Consider the following 14710-nt stretch of genomic DNA (forward strand, 5'->3'; position numbering starts at 1 on the left):
CGCAGTCCGAAGTCCCACCGCTGAATCGCTTACACGCATCGATACTTGACACCAAGCTCGATGAGTACATTCTGGCGACATAGCCATGTCCGTACATCTCCTTCACACTAAGAACTGCAGTGCAACTATCTTACCGCACTGGATAACCGCAATCGACGGTCGGCTTGCTCCACCGCATGGAGAGTCCATCAATCTTGCAGAAGTGACAAAGATCTCGATACCAATATGCACTTGACTATGTATCTCATTCTAGCAAATCAAGATCGAAGAAAAAGCACAAAGTCAAGAAGCGAACATGATCTGATGATGATCTCGAAGCCGTCTAACGACTACACCTTAGTACCCTGATATAAGCCTGTGAAAATGAAAGAATACCGAATAGAACGCCCAAAACCCAGAGCCTTCAAACTCCTGCCCCATACATAGCCAATCCTTGTCCCAATACACCATGTCTCGTTCTTATAATGCCCGCAACCAGAAACTCCCCGATTTCCATCTCCAAGATATAAGTCCCCTACATATCTTTGAGCGAGAGGTAGAAGCTGCCCTTGAAGGAACTACGCCACGTAGTAGAGCTTCATAGAGCTCAACACACGCTTTCTGCATACAGGGCAATTCTGCACCTCTCGTGCGCACGTCAAGCAAGCTACCACATGGCCGCAATCGTAGAAAGCCGCTTCTGCATCCCCATCCCAGCAGATTCTACACAATCGCTCGGATTCCTGGGCATTCTTCCAGTGCGTAACACCCTCGCCAAATTTCTTGTCGTTTTGCCATCCGCCGACGTATGTATTGCCATTTGCGGCTTCGACGTAGGTGCCGGTGCCGTGTTGTTGGTTGTCGACCCAGTCGCCGTCATATGTATCGCCGTTCTGGAAAGTGTACAGGCCATGGCCGTAACGCTGGCCCAGGCGGAAAGAGCCATTGTAAGTGGCGCCGGAGTGGTAAATCTTGGTACCGTGCCCATGCGCGAAGCCATTAACAATCTCGCCCTTGTAATATTCGCTTGAGAAGTAGTTGTAGGTAAAGTGACCTTGCAACTTGTGAGGGAAGTTGCGTGCGAAAGCGCGGAACTGGAGGTAGCTCTGAGGATCTGCAAAGGCAGCGCGGGCTGCGAGTGCGTTACGCTTCTCAGCCGAGAGCGGTAACGCGACAATGATGATACACGCGTTGTGTAGATCTACTTGCGCAAAGTTGCGGCGGTGCTTTAGAGACCGTGTGTTAGTCAGCTCATCCTCCTCGTACATCTCCATCTTCTTCTTGTCTTCCAGGCCGAGTAGTGCCACAACCGTCTCGTCTACCCTAGCAGACTTGAGTGCAATATGCGATCCTCGTCCCTCTAAGGTTTGCTTTTCAGGGTTCCAGAATTTTAGGAAGAAGTAGATCTCGTCTGGAGGTGGCTCAGGTGTGCGGCTGCGCATTGGTGGGGGTGGTTGCAGATGCTGTACAGGCGTTTCGACTGGTGGAGGTGGGGGTGGAAATATATCTTCTTGCGTACCGCCCATCTCGGTGTCACCGGGACCGGCGCTTGGAATCAATACATCAACGGCTGGTGGGTCAATGGCGGGAGTTTGTTCCACTTCCAACATAGCCATGTCATTGCTTCCAGTATTGATTGCGGATGGCGGTGGCGGTGGCGCATCAACTTCCGATGCGTGAGGCTGTAGCTGCTCTGATTGCGCAGCAGCTGGCTCGTCAGAATCGCGCATAGGTGTATCCTCCAATGGTTGAGGGGTCTGTGGTGGTGGCGTACTCGAAGAGGGCTCGACAGCACTCTCAACCACTTGGATCGCATCCAGTTCAGCGCCAACTCCCTGTAGAGATGAAGAAGATGTACTCTGGTGGGACACCTCTGGGACCTTCTCCTCTCCTTTTGGAAGCTCAGGAAGCTTTTCGAAGTCGGTGATATGCACCCAGATCGTCCGACAGGCAGACGGTGGCACCTCCAAAGTCCATCCATTGGTTTCCGTATATCTGTTGTAGCTACCAGCGGAAAACTCGATGATTCCAGTGCTGAGAAAGTTTGGTCGATCGAATGCTCCACGTGTTGGATCAAGGAACCAGAACTTTATTTGGCGCGGATCCTTGACATCGGTCAAAACACCGGCCACCTTCTCCCGAATGTCTTTGCACCCGTCTCTGCTTGAAAGCGACAAAGTATGAATGTGCTTTGAGTTGTCCGCTTCCCACTGCGCATCAAAGGCGTCGAAGACACCCGGGCCTTCATGTTCCAGGTATGCTCGCGATTCGATGACACGGAAATCAAGCGACTTTGATGGTTCTGCAATTACTTCTTTTCGCTCTTCTTGGTCGAGAGCAGAGTTTGGCCCACCGATCGGTGGTAGCGGCATCGGAGGAAGAGAATTCGGATTCTTCTTGGATTCTACCTCCAACTTGAGCCACTCTGGGACATTCCACCGCTCCGACTCACCGTCCGAGACAAATGCCGAGCGAGCTACATCATCTCGAACATACATGGCAATGTATGCCACAGGGTCATTTCCAATGATCTGGGTGCTGCCAACTTTGCCTTCATGCGCGTCCACTGCTTCGCGTTTGGCAAGGCATCTGACATGGTTCTCATCCTTACTGTCAGAATAGCTGTACCAGCGTGATTTGGGTCCTTCGGGTCGGAGTATCGGTTGGTATACGTAGGACTGAAGTGTTTGCTTGTGAACCACAAACCCGTATAGTATGTACGGAGTGTCGGCGACTACTATTCGATTGTCTAAGGTCACCTTGTTCAGAACCTTGACATGTGAACGCGTCTTCACACTGTCGAATTTATGCCGATCCAGCTCAATGGTCAATAGTTCTGGCAGAGGCTGTCCTGGAATGATGAGATCAGGTGACTGGTTAACAGCATCCTGCATGCTGTCCACACCTTCTACAGGCACGCGGTAGCTTGGCCTACCGGTCGAATAGTCGCGTTTCGGTCCACAGATAGCTTCGAGTCGGGCAGCGTAAGGTGTGCCTTGGAGCTCTTCCTCGAGCTTGAGGCGCAGGACTTCCCATGTCTCTATCACATCCAACTTATCGAGACCCTCGTGTATGCGATACCACTCTAATGCGTCGATGATATCATCGAGAGCAACGGGACCAGCCCCAGGCTCGACTTGAGTTCGTAGCATGTACAGAACTTGCTGCAGAGCACTGGTGAGTGGCTTAGGCCGAATGAAAGGTTCATCGTTAGGGTCTGGCACGTTGATGCTGTACAAGAGATCCCGGAAAGGCTTGAATAGTATCCACGAAGAGATTGCAGAGATCATGTTGCCGCCAGGCGCACTAGCGTTTTCTCCGAGCATGAGACCTTGTAGTCCTGTCATCGCGAAGCTATCCCACGGGTTCTCCCTGATCGGATGCTCCCACAGGCAGTCGGTTTGGTCTTCCACAACCCGGATGTAAGCAGTGAAGGCAAGTTTGTCGTCACGAAGGAGTGCCATGCGCTGGCCGGGTATCCGGCGAGAGATATCGTAGTGCGGCCCATGGAAACGCGTCCAACCCCAGTCAGGAGAGCCGTTGCAGAAACGATGCAAAGCAGTCCGCGAGTAGTTTACCCGGGGTTCTGTCGGATTGTAAAGAACGACCGATATCTGCGCGGCAACACTATTCCGCTTAGGCATCTTCTTCGACCCGAGAAGCGGAAGAGGTGTATGCTGAGTGACCATTGGTTTCTGAACACCGCCCGATGCTGACTTGACGCTGTCACGTCGATCTTGTGCAAGATTCTCAACCTGAGCAGATGCCTTGGTTGCTCCGTCCGCTGGGGTGTTTTCGGCTGTTACCGTGACCTCGTCTGCCTTCTTCTCCCCTTTTGGTGTAACTGCTTCGCCGCTAGGCACGTCTTTTGTGAAATCATCACCCTTGTTGTCCTTTGAATCCTGGACACTTAGGCATTCGAGATAGACGCTGAGATAATCTGAATCATTCCCCTTAGGGTAAAACTTGATTTGCCATTGGTGGCCTCCAATAGTCACGATTTCAGATTTCATGACCACCTCATGGTTTTGCTTGTCCTTTGTGCCATTGTATGCATCGATTGCCCAGTGGATGCGTCCTGTTTCGCCAGGAGTGTACTCTGGATGTTCCAGAGACTTGAACGCCTCGCCCTCCCAGTATTCGTGGTCCAGAGCACTGTGTTCTCCCCGCTCCTCGATCTCCTTCAGTTCCCCCTCGTCAGGCGACGACAAGTCTTCTGGTAGCGGGTGCCATGGTGGGAGACCATCTTCGTCGTCAGAAGACCCCGAGTCGGAGCGCGGGGGATCGACGGGCGGAGGAGGAGGCGGAGGCTGTGTGCTGGGATCGATGGGTGAAGGTAGCGCGTGGGGGTGAACGGGTGGAGGGGGGTCTGTGGGAAAGACTGTCTCTGTCTGGGCTGTATCAGTAATGAACATGCGGGTTGAAGTGCCCCCGTAATGGTGTAGAGGCCGACTCACGGTATCGTCTGGCACAGGCGCAGGTGATGCTGGTGTAGTGGTGGTAGTCTCTTGCGCCTCAGACGAGCCATTTGGCAGTAGCAGTTCCGCCTCGATGTCCGGCGTGACATCCATGGCGTCTTCGTCTATAGCCGATATCTCCACAGCGATGGTGTTTGTGGAAGCGTCGCGACGGGCGGGCTCATCTCCATCTTGCATCTCCGCATCGCCCCGATCATGGTTCTGGCCTGTGGACGGCATCGTGTCCGTGGAAGTAGGGGCATTCATGTCTGTTTCGGCAGCCGGCGGTGGTGGTGGGGGCGGTGGATGAGGAGAAGCTGGCGTGTGCGCATGAAGTACGTGGTCTGGTGAATGCGGCGGGCTGGACAGCTGCTGGCTAAAGTGTAGCGCTGGCTCTACGCTGACACTCATGTTTGCTGTGTAGGTGTAGGCGCATGTGAAAGTGGAGAAGGAGCGTTTGGCAATGTCAGGTAAAAGTACGGCTGGGTAAAAGCGCGAATGGACAGGTTGGTGAGAGAAGCTATGCACGAGGCTGCACGACGGTGTTGTGTTGCTTTTGATCGGTAAGTGTACCAAGCTAGTAGCGTTATCGCGTGGATGAAGTGTATGGATAGTTGCGAATACAATCAGCAAGCGATGGGTGCTGCCGCGGGGGTATGGCTGGATATTAGAAAGGTGATTTGGACAAGGGAAGATTGGACCTGGGCGTGGCTGGAGCTTAAAGATGGCTGCAGCCTACCAGCATGCGGCACGATGCCGACAGAAGGACAGAGTGAGGCGGTAAAGCTGCCTGGGAATCGGCTGGCCCACGCGCTGCGCTATCCCGCACCGCTGGAGCCTGAGCATCAGCGCCGTCGACCTGGAGGCTCTGCGCCCTTTACAGCCCCTCAGAACACCCAGGTTGCACGTTGACTCATTGCACAAGGCTGCGCGGGCATGGCGCCACCGTCATCATCATCATCATCGTCACGAAGCTCAGCTCCCCTTATCGATTAACGCTCCACAGTGACCGGCTAGGCAGTCACGCTAGAGCTTTGAGACTAGTGGGGAAGGTGGGCCCGACCGCGCCTTCCCTGCGTCAGCTCTCCGCGCCCACAACGTTGCTCCATACAGCAGCCATGGCTCTCATGCCAGCCCACTTATATCGGTCAACAGCATAGTCCTCATCGCGATGACACAAGCTGTTGGTGTGCTACCTGTTCCATTTTGTCATTGCCCTTGCGACCGCTGCACTCGTGCGAAGGTGGCCGCAACGATGAGCGGGAACACGACCGTCGCCTCTGCGTATACTTTGACGCTATCTCCGTCTAACCTGATCTTCCCCCAGCTGACAGCCTCGTCTGGGCGTGCTCCCGCATCGCTCCCATCGAATTCTTGCGCCGTGTTGATGTACACCGCACTGTCGGCTCCATTGCGCATCAAGTTTGCATTGGCGATGTGATGCTTCACCAGTCCGCCACCCAGGACAATCATGCCCGTCCTCTTCGCCCTTACTGCGATTGTGTTGATCTTCCTGATGTCCTCTACGATGTCGACGCGTAGCTGTTCTGGCGACGACTTGAATGTGTGAAAGTACAACATGTCGCCCAAGCTTCCATCCGTCAGTGCCGGGCAGAAGACGGGAATGTCGTTCTTCCATGCCCAGTAGTAGACGGATCGCTCGTCATCAATCTCCTTGCCCAGCCGGTGAATGATTTTGCTTGGTGTCCAGTGTAATGGCTCGTCTGTCTTCTTGCTTGCTTCCTGCTCCTCCAGCATCTTGTCCAGAATGGGCACTACCCAGTCCTCGAACGCGCAGTAGTTGCTGTTAGGAACGACAAGATTACCGATGCGGTTCATGCCCTTTGCTCGCAGCCCGGCGCCAGGCGTGGAGAAGGCGCCGAGATATGTCGGTGCAAGACATTTGATAAAGTCTTCTTCGACACCGCCTGCAGTCGTCACGATGGCGGAGACGTGTTTGTGCTGGACCAGGTACCGCAGCGTCTCGCGCAGCCCCGAGGATATCAGGTTCGACGTGTATCCAAGGAATATCGTCGTCGACTCATTCGTCTCCGTGTCCTTCCATGCGCGCTGCTTGTCATCAGCAGGAACCCCAGGCTTCTCGATACAGTGGTGTCGCGTCACCGAATCAGGCTAAATGTTTCGTCTTTCGGAACAGCGCACGGACGGGAACTTCCCGACATACGCAAGTGCTGTCTCCGCACTTGACGCTGACACGCCGCAGCACGCGCATTTCGGATAATCCGGGCAGAAGCAACTTACCATGTCGTTGATGATTCGCACAGCCTCTCCCACTGAAGTTGCCTGGAAGCCCATGTTGGCGTACCCGCCCACCAGCTCCTCGACTGTGATGCTGCGCGACGCATACTGGTTGAAGTCGATGCCCTGCACCTCTTGCGCACCCTCAGGCACGGGCTCGGATGGCTTCAAGACTGCATCAGTGGCGCCGGTAGGGGCCGAAGAGCTGCTAGCCATTGCGATGGGCGTTTTTGTGGTGAAGCGTCGTTGGAGCAGCACTGCCGCGGTAATTTTGACCTGTGTTTGGGCTGCTCGACGTGCTTTGAACGGTTGCAGCTTTCGCAATGTGCTATTTGTGAGTCGATGCGGCGGCAGATTTTGAGAAAAAGAAGCCCCCACACCCGTGGACTGGAGCTAACGCATGGCAGTCTAATCCCTGCCACTGTGTGGCTAGTTCTCGGGTCGATCCTGCTAAGGAGAGCGCCAGCCCTTTTGCCATCAACGTCTGGAAGAGCCACGGTGTCGCGCCGTCACACAGCGCTACAGACGGCCGTGCAGTCGTGCATCGTGTCCCTCAGCTGCCACGCAGCCGTGTCTTTGCCGATGCTGGTGAAGGGCCCGGGTGGGATCGTCATCAAATCCCCTAGTGGAGCCAGGGCTGGAATCTGAAGCAAAACCAGCCGCTGCCACCCCTGCAGATAATCGAGAATGTTCAAATTCGGGCCCAATCAGCGACGGGCTGTCATGCTTGAATGGATTCCCCTCGCTAGGCCGTTGCAGGCCAGCCGGGGCGCCCATTTTGACTTGCAGGCATCCGTCATGGCTGCCCAGGTGCAGGTCAGTGCTTCGTTCTCGTGTCTGGTCTCCTCGACGTTCCCTTTCTCCTACCTTGCGACAACGACACCCGACACAACACCATGCTGCCACTGACCACCGGCGCGCTGTCTGGCTAAAGAGCTGCTCTACTTTCCATTCCCAGCACCAACGAGGTGCAGTCTCACGTGCCCGGGCCTCCCTCGCAAAGAGACCCAGCGCCACGTCAACGGGCTGCAGAACATCTTCAACACGGCTCCCGACGGCCTTTGTTGACTGCCACGCGCTTCTCAACACTCACTGCCATCCTTGGACGACTTCACCTGACCTCCAGCACCAGTTTGACGCGTTTGCAGCACGAAAAGGGCGTTTTGGGCGTAAAGGCGACAGTAGCAGATCGAATCTCAGCTCCCGGCGCCGAGAAGCTGCACCTGTTCCACCGCGGATCGGGGGTTTGGCGCCTTCCCTAATTCCCTGGTTTCGAAGCACGGGCCCTGCCGCTAGCGCCTCGTCTACCACGGCTTGCAAACACGAACTTCGATTGACGTCCTGTAGCCAGCCTCAGTCTGGGACACAGCGATCCTCTCGACCAATTGTACTGTACCCATTGAGATCGACATACGGCACTGCACCTGGCCAATTTCTCTTCTCCGTGCGACAGCTTCCCTTTGGACGTTATTGCACGCGATCTAGACCTGCTGTCACGACGGAGATTCGTCATCTGCTTTGATATACGATCTTTACCCGTGCCCATGCCGCAGTCGCAGGTTTCTTTTACAGTAAGGAATCACAAACATGTCTGCCTCACGGTACCCGGAGAATGGCAGATATGCCCGCGACAGGTCTCCGCCCTATCGGGACCGAGATCGAAGACCATCCAACTTTGGCGGCGGATACCCCCCAAGGGGTAACGAGACCTTTAGGCCAAACGCCGAGCCAGGCGGCTTCCAAAGAGAGATTCCCAAAGGTCCAAAATCATCAATTGCTGATCCGCCACGTGGCCCGCCTGTGGGCCCACCACCCAGTGCGTCTGCAGCGCCGCGCGATGAAAGAGGTCGAGGATTCGCTGGACGTGGAGAAGCCACGCCGCTGCGAACTGCACCTCCGCTGAGTAGTGGCCCCGGGTTCCCGCACAACTCTCAAAACTCGTGGAGAGCAGACCGCGATCGAGATCGCGACTTTGACCGGCGTGAGAGACGGCCAACTCCACCCAGGCGGTCACCTATTCGGGACTCAAGAGATTCCCGCGATCAGAGGGACTTTGGACCGCGAGATCTAGACGTCAATCGCGCCCGACGGAACTCACGAGACGGACCCCCTTCTGCAGGCTCAACTTATTCTGATCCCCCGCCTCCTGGCGCGGCGTCATCTTATCGTGGCAGTGGGATTGGACGTGGACGCGGCGGTTTCGCGGGACGCGGCCGCACCTTTCACAACGACGACCGGGACAAACATCACGACTCACGTGATCGCATTCCAGAACGAACATATCGGCCGCGGAGTCGGACGCCCCCAAGACGCCTAGAGAGAGATGTCCGTGAAGATCGTGACTTCGACAGGAGAGACCGTGACGACCGAAGGTTTCCCAGAGAATACGATTCCTACATTGGCCCAGCAGGTGCTGCGAAGCCTGGACTACGAGCACTGGATACACATCGAGGTCCAGGTCCCTCTGATCTGCGACATCTACCTGGTACACCCACAGGCCCAACACCGCACTCTGCTCATCACGCGTCTCCGTCTGATAGGCTAGGACCACAAGGAGATTCTTACTCCAGACGATCTTCCCTCGCTATTGATCCTCTTTCTGCCAAGGATCCTCGCCGCGAGCCAGGTAAAGACGAGGCTCTCCTAGCTAGCCGTGCAGAAGCATCTAGAGAGAGGTATGCTCCGCGTGCTTCGTCACCTCCTGCTTCCATCCCAGCCTTTGGCGGATCCAATGTTTGGAGGGCGCCTATTTCGGACAGCAAATCGAGCGCTGCCCCAGTAGCGCCATCAAAACCTGCTCCGCCTGCCCCTGTTCCTACTCACTCCTCTGCTGCCCCACTCACTCCTGCTACCCCCATTACCCCAGTGAAAGCCACCGTAGTTCCTACCGCACCAAAAGCGGCGATACCCCCAGGTCTTTCAACTTTACCACCAACTGGACCAAAAGCCGATCGGGCACCGGATCGTCCTTTGCTTGCAGATACTCCGAAACAAGAGAGTAGAATAACGCACCCAGCTCCAGCACGTATGGAACCACCTTCTATTCCAACCCACAATGTTACGCCTCAGGCCGCTGATGTACCAGCTTCAGATAACATGGCTGCCAAGATTCCAATGCCACCACAGATGCCTGCACCCCCTAAAGTTTCATCCGTTATGCCACCAGCTGGTCCTATGGCTCCTAATCCGCCATCGGGCCCGGCGAAATCCCCTCCCCAGGGTCTCGCTCCACGACCGCGTGCACCACCCACAGCTCCTCAAGCAGCGCACCGTGTCAACGTATCACCCTCGTTCTCTAGAGCAACTCTACCGCAATACGCTCCTCGAGATGCATCTCCTGGTGCAAACCCCTCAGGTTTTGGTCCACGTGGCGGTGGCGTAGGAGGCTCTGTGTTGAACACATCGCCACAAAGCTTACCAGCGAATATCCCTACAGGACCCAAAGCTGATCGAACACCGATGGCCCCTAGGCCGCTTCCATCCTATCCACAATCTGACCGTCCTGGTTTTCCTCCCGCTAGAGGTCCACTGAATGGAGGACCTAAGAGCATGCAATGGGTGCGACCTGGTTTTAATTCGAGTCGACCTTCGGTTCCCACTAAGCGCGAGTTTCCGGCGGAAGATCGGGAACGACCATCATTCGGCACTGCTCCCAAAGCCCCTCGGCTTGACAACAGTGTCTCAGCAACACAGACTCAACGAATTTCGCAAGCAAAATCGGTGTCGCCGTCATTCTCGCGCATCTCAACTGAACCCGAGCGGCCAAGAGAACGTGCGGTGTCTGCAGAGCGTCCTGCGGCGCCCTCACCCAAGCCTACTTCGATCGAGACTAGGCGGTACTCTGATGTAGTCATGGCAGAAGCATCACCTCGTATGGCCAAACCACCTATGTCGGCTGCGTCATCCGCTCCTGAGGCTCTGCAAGACTCTGATGATGATCTTGACCTCGACGAGGACGACTTCGCTGAATCAGAGGCGAAGTACAACCGAGAACGAGCGCGTCTGGAAGCGAAACGGGTTGATCTGAGTGCCCCACACCTCCGAGCTACGACACCTTTGCAAGAAATTGTTTTGCTGTCATGCCTAAACGTCGACCATCTCCCACAAACACAGCCCGATGTCGAGCTTGCCGAAGAGATAAGCACACCTTTGCTTCAGGATCAGGATCAGGAACAAGAACAGGAACTAAGACAGGAACAGGAGCAGGAGTATTCACGTCCCTCACCTGCTCAAGAACTTCCTGTGAAGCCAGTCTCGGTTCAGCCGCTTCCGGAGAGCATCACGGCAGATTTACCGACTCCCAAAGCTGAGGAGTCAGAGGATGTCGAGATGGAGGACAAAGAGGAGACCGAAGAAAGATCGGCCGCGCCCGCGACCATGGCACTACGTCTGCGACGTGAGACTTCTGCCGAGGAGGAGACCCTGCCAGACCTCAGCTCGTTGCCCTATCTAGGATCAGGTCCTCCAACACCCCTCTCCGACATTGGACAGGACCGACCGAATCTCTCCGACGATGTCATGAATGCCATCCGAAGCAAATTACGCAAGAGCATCGAGCCTGAACTGAATACCGATCAGATACTCGAAAGATACGCAGCTGCATACAGAGAGTGGCGAGTGGCTATCCGTCCTTTGGACGAAGAGCGCGAACAAGATGATCAGGACAGGCAGCCATCAGCCGAACCCACACTGAAAGCCGTCACCCCCGATGTGCAGAACGCTGCGATGACTGGAATTCTGGATGGATCGCTAGCACCTACAGGCCGGAGAAGTCATGCAAGTCGGTGGGCTACTGAGCTTGATTTGGAAGCCGTTATTAAAGAGTCCTTGAAGACTGCCGAGGAGGAGAAGATGGGCAAGAACAACAAGGAACCAAGGAAAGCCATGGCTGATCCAGAAAAGGAAGCTGACCTACCTCTGGAACTCACCGAGGCTGAGGCTCAGCGGAGAAGGTTTATTGACACCAATTTCCAACGCGAACCCGGCCAAGGTATCTTCGTGTTTCATTACGAGCCACCAGAGGATGACTTCACTCCCGACGAACATCGCGTTATGGTGCAGAACTACAAGGATCAGTACGCTAAGAAATGGGGTAAGCTGGCTGAAGTCCTTTACAAAGAAGTCGGGACCGAACGTACCTACAAAGACTGTATCAATCACTACTATGCTACCAAATGGGGCAGAGAATACAAAGGCAAACTCAGGAAACCGCGAGCTTCCAGGAAACGTGGCGGAGCGGTCGGTCGTGGCCGCGGAGCTATCGCCAATATGGACCGGCCCGAAGGACCGGGAGAGGATGGTTTGCCCTTGCCTGTTACTGAGACCGGACGACCTAGGCGCTCAGCAGCACCCAAATTTGGCCCAACAGAGACTGAGTTCGACCCGATCACAGGAATCCCCATTCCAGGCCGTGCACGCAGGCCGACTGACGCCGACGATACACAAGAGAAGGCTATGCGGCGCGGAAAGGCTGCGAAGGATAAACTTGGCCGGAAGGCAAAGAACATGCCACTTGCAGCGGCTCCCATGGGTTCACCTGTCAAGGTTGATCGTAAGGACAAGAATATGGGAGTCAAGATGGAGGATGATCTCAGCAAACGGCCGATGGGCGATATGTCCATACCTATGCCCCTCATCCCCATGGAAGACCAGTTGATGCTGTCTGGTGATTTGCAACAGCTGTCCGGGTTGCCAAGTAGCCTCATGGATCGACCGAAGACACAGCCTGGCGCCAGACCCGGTCCGTCTAGCTACTGGTCCGTCTCTGAGTTACAAGACTTTGACAAGAATGTTGCACACTTTGGCACCGACTGGATAGCAATCGCAAATCACATGGGCACCAAAACGCACACCATGATTAAGAACCAATATCTGCGTCTTGTCGAAAGTGGCAAGCTAGACTTGGAGCAGGTAGCAAAAGAGGCAGACGCCCGAAGAGAACGCGGTGATGATCTAGGACCACCGCCAACGCCTACTCCAGCACCCAAGAGACGGTATGAGAGTACGCAGGCGGGACCCATCCGCCCCATTGCACCTACACCTGAACATGGTTCGCCACCTCCAAATCCGCTTGCGCTCCCCAAAGCATCCCCTCCGCATTCGACTCCCTCTTCGAGGTTTTCCACTATTGCCCAAGCACCTATGCAAACCAAGCCGATGGTGCCTCCACCCGGATATCCTGCCCTACCAGAGACTAGCCTTGCTTCTGTACCCTCAATACCACCACAGCAGTCGCCGCCCGCTCCACCTCAACGTGCACAACCACAACATCATCACCAGCACTCCCTGTCGCAGCACAAGCCTCAGCCACAAGGGCCACGAGCTGGATACTTCTCAGAAGAGCCTTCCAGGTTTGAGGCCCGACCACCCTCGCAACCATCGAACAACCAACAACCACATAGGCCACTACAGCAGCAGCAGCAGCATGCCCCACCCCAGCCTCGTGCACAAGAGCAACATCATTCACCTCTCTATCGCGGGCTCCATTACCCAGAACGAGACAGTGTGGGTAGGTCGGAAGTTCAGCAGGAGCAGGAGCATCAACGCCGGATCCATGAACACAGACGCCAGATATCACAGGAGATGTCACAACATAGACCCTTTGCTCCTGGTGCGGCACCGCCAATCATGCCGCCAGTACGTTCAAACTCTGTGCTGAGGTCACCAGAACGTCGTTCGTTGCCGTTCTCACATTCGCGCCACCCATCGCAAGCGCAATCACTCAATCAAGCTGCAACGGATGTATATTCTCCGAGTCATGGCACTAGCCACGCTGCGCAACAACTGCCGCCCAGATCAAGTATTCTTACACCGCCTGTCAAGGAGGAGCCTAGAAATCCTCCTCCGGTCAGCCTTCCTCCAGCACAACCCCAAGCAATGCTGCATACACAGATGCAACATCCTCAGCGTGGTCCACCGCCTATGCAAAATACGCCCCCACCTGTAACATCAAAGCCAGCCGCGGAGCCACGCAAGTCTAACCTGATGTCGCTGCTCAATGATACCGACCCTGAGGAGCCTAGGCGTAAGAAACCTAGCGAACAAGGCCCACCATCACATTCATCTACGCCTCTGCAGTCAGCACCAGTCGCACCTCCTCCAACAACGCAAAGCTACTCATCCTCGTCAAGACGTCCACTTTACGAAGATCCAATGGCTGCTCAGCCTCCCTATACTCGTCCATCCTCATATGCTCAGCAATCCTCGCTTCCAAATGCAGCACCAAGCAGGCCGATCGACTTAACGGATGACAAACAACCAGTGAGCAGACCGAGCCTACGTGACAGTTGGCAAGCCCAACAGCCGTTCCACCGAGGGCTGTCCCAGACCCCACAACTCACGCCACTTTCGTCAACACCGTCTGGTCTGCCTCAGCCGCCTAATGTGAACGAGAGGATTTTTAGCAACCACCGTTCTGTCTTTGCTCAGCATAATACCCCGCGCCAGAATCCGACGCCGCCACCCCTTGCCGGTTTCAACAATTCTCCGAACCCGCATTCGCGCACGTCAAGCATAAGTGGACCGCCCGGATCTATGCCTCGACACGGTATCCCAAGCACCACTGCGGCGCAGCATGCACAAGCAATGAGTGCATCAGCGCAGATCTTGCAGCCTAATCCATATGCCCAGGTCGATCCTCCAGGAAGCAGCGTAACGCCCTCTGGACCTATGGGCATGCGGCCCAGTCCGCATCTGTCAACAAGCCACATAGCACAGCAACGAGACGCATCTGGTCGCAGTGACCACTCCCAAGCTTCCAACACAAACCTGTCGTACTCAAATCCGCAAACGCCTAACGAGCATCCAGCGCATCCCTTCCAAGGACTGAGCAGACTGACTGAGCCATACCGTCCTCGCGATCCTCGTGATGCCCACGATTTTGACCCTCGTCACTCGGATCGCGACACCAGTCGAGAACTGTCGCAAAGGACTGAATATTTACGTGAACAACTTTCCAATCCTGCGTTGCGTGCGAACGGTCCTCCCATGCACGAAGATGTACGATTCCAGCCTCA

At 55.4% G+C, this 14710-nt stretch overlaps 3 protein-coding genes across 3 annotated transcripts; 1 reads left to right on the forward strand and 2 right to left on the reverse strand.

Moving 5' to 3' along the window:
• Positions 1 to 557: 557 nt before the first annotated feature.
• ACET3X_008538 (uncharacterized protein) lies at positions 558 to 4847 on the reverse strand (the record flags this gene model as incomplete). The annotated part of the gene is made up of 2 exons (XM_069454722.1): positions 558 to 4370; positions 4437 to 4847. 2 exons carry the CDS (start codon positions 4845 to 4847, stop codon positions 558 to 560), a joined length of 4224 nt encoding a protein of 1407 aa, XP_069304140.1.
• A 798-nt stretch (positions 4848 to 5645) lies between these two features.
• ACET3X_008539 (uncharacterized protein) lies at positions 5646 to 6911 on the reverse strand (the record flags this gene model as incomplete). Its single annotated transcript, XM_069454723.1, has 2 exons — positions 5646 to 6506; positions 6699 to 6911. 2 exons carry the CDS (start codon positions 6909 to 6911, stop codon positions 5646 to 5648), a joined length of 1074 nt encoding a protein of 357 aa, XP_069304141.1.
• A 2811-nt stretch (positions 6912 to 9722) lies between these two features.
• Positions 9723 to 13291, forward strand: ACET3X_008540 (uncharacterized protein; the record flags this gene model as incomplete). Its single annotated transcript, XM_069454724.1, has 2 exons — positions 9723 to 13203; positions 13266 to 13291. 2 exons carry the CDS (start codon positions 9723 to 9725, stop codon positions 13289 to 13291), a joined length of 3507 nt encoding a protein of 1168 aa, XP_069304142.1.
• Positions 13292 to 14710: the final 1419 nt, after the last annotated feature.

Source organism: Alternaria dauci, chromosome 8 (genome assembly GCF_042100115.1).
Source record: "Alternaria dauci strain A2016 chromosome 8, whole genome shotgun sequence".
NCBI classification, from domain to species: Eukaryota; Fungi; Ascomycota; class Dothideomycetes; order Pleosporales; family Pleosporaceae; genus Alternaria; species Alternaria dauci.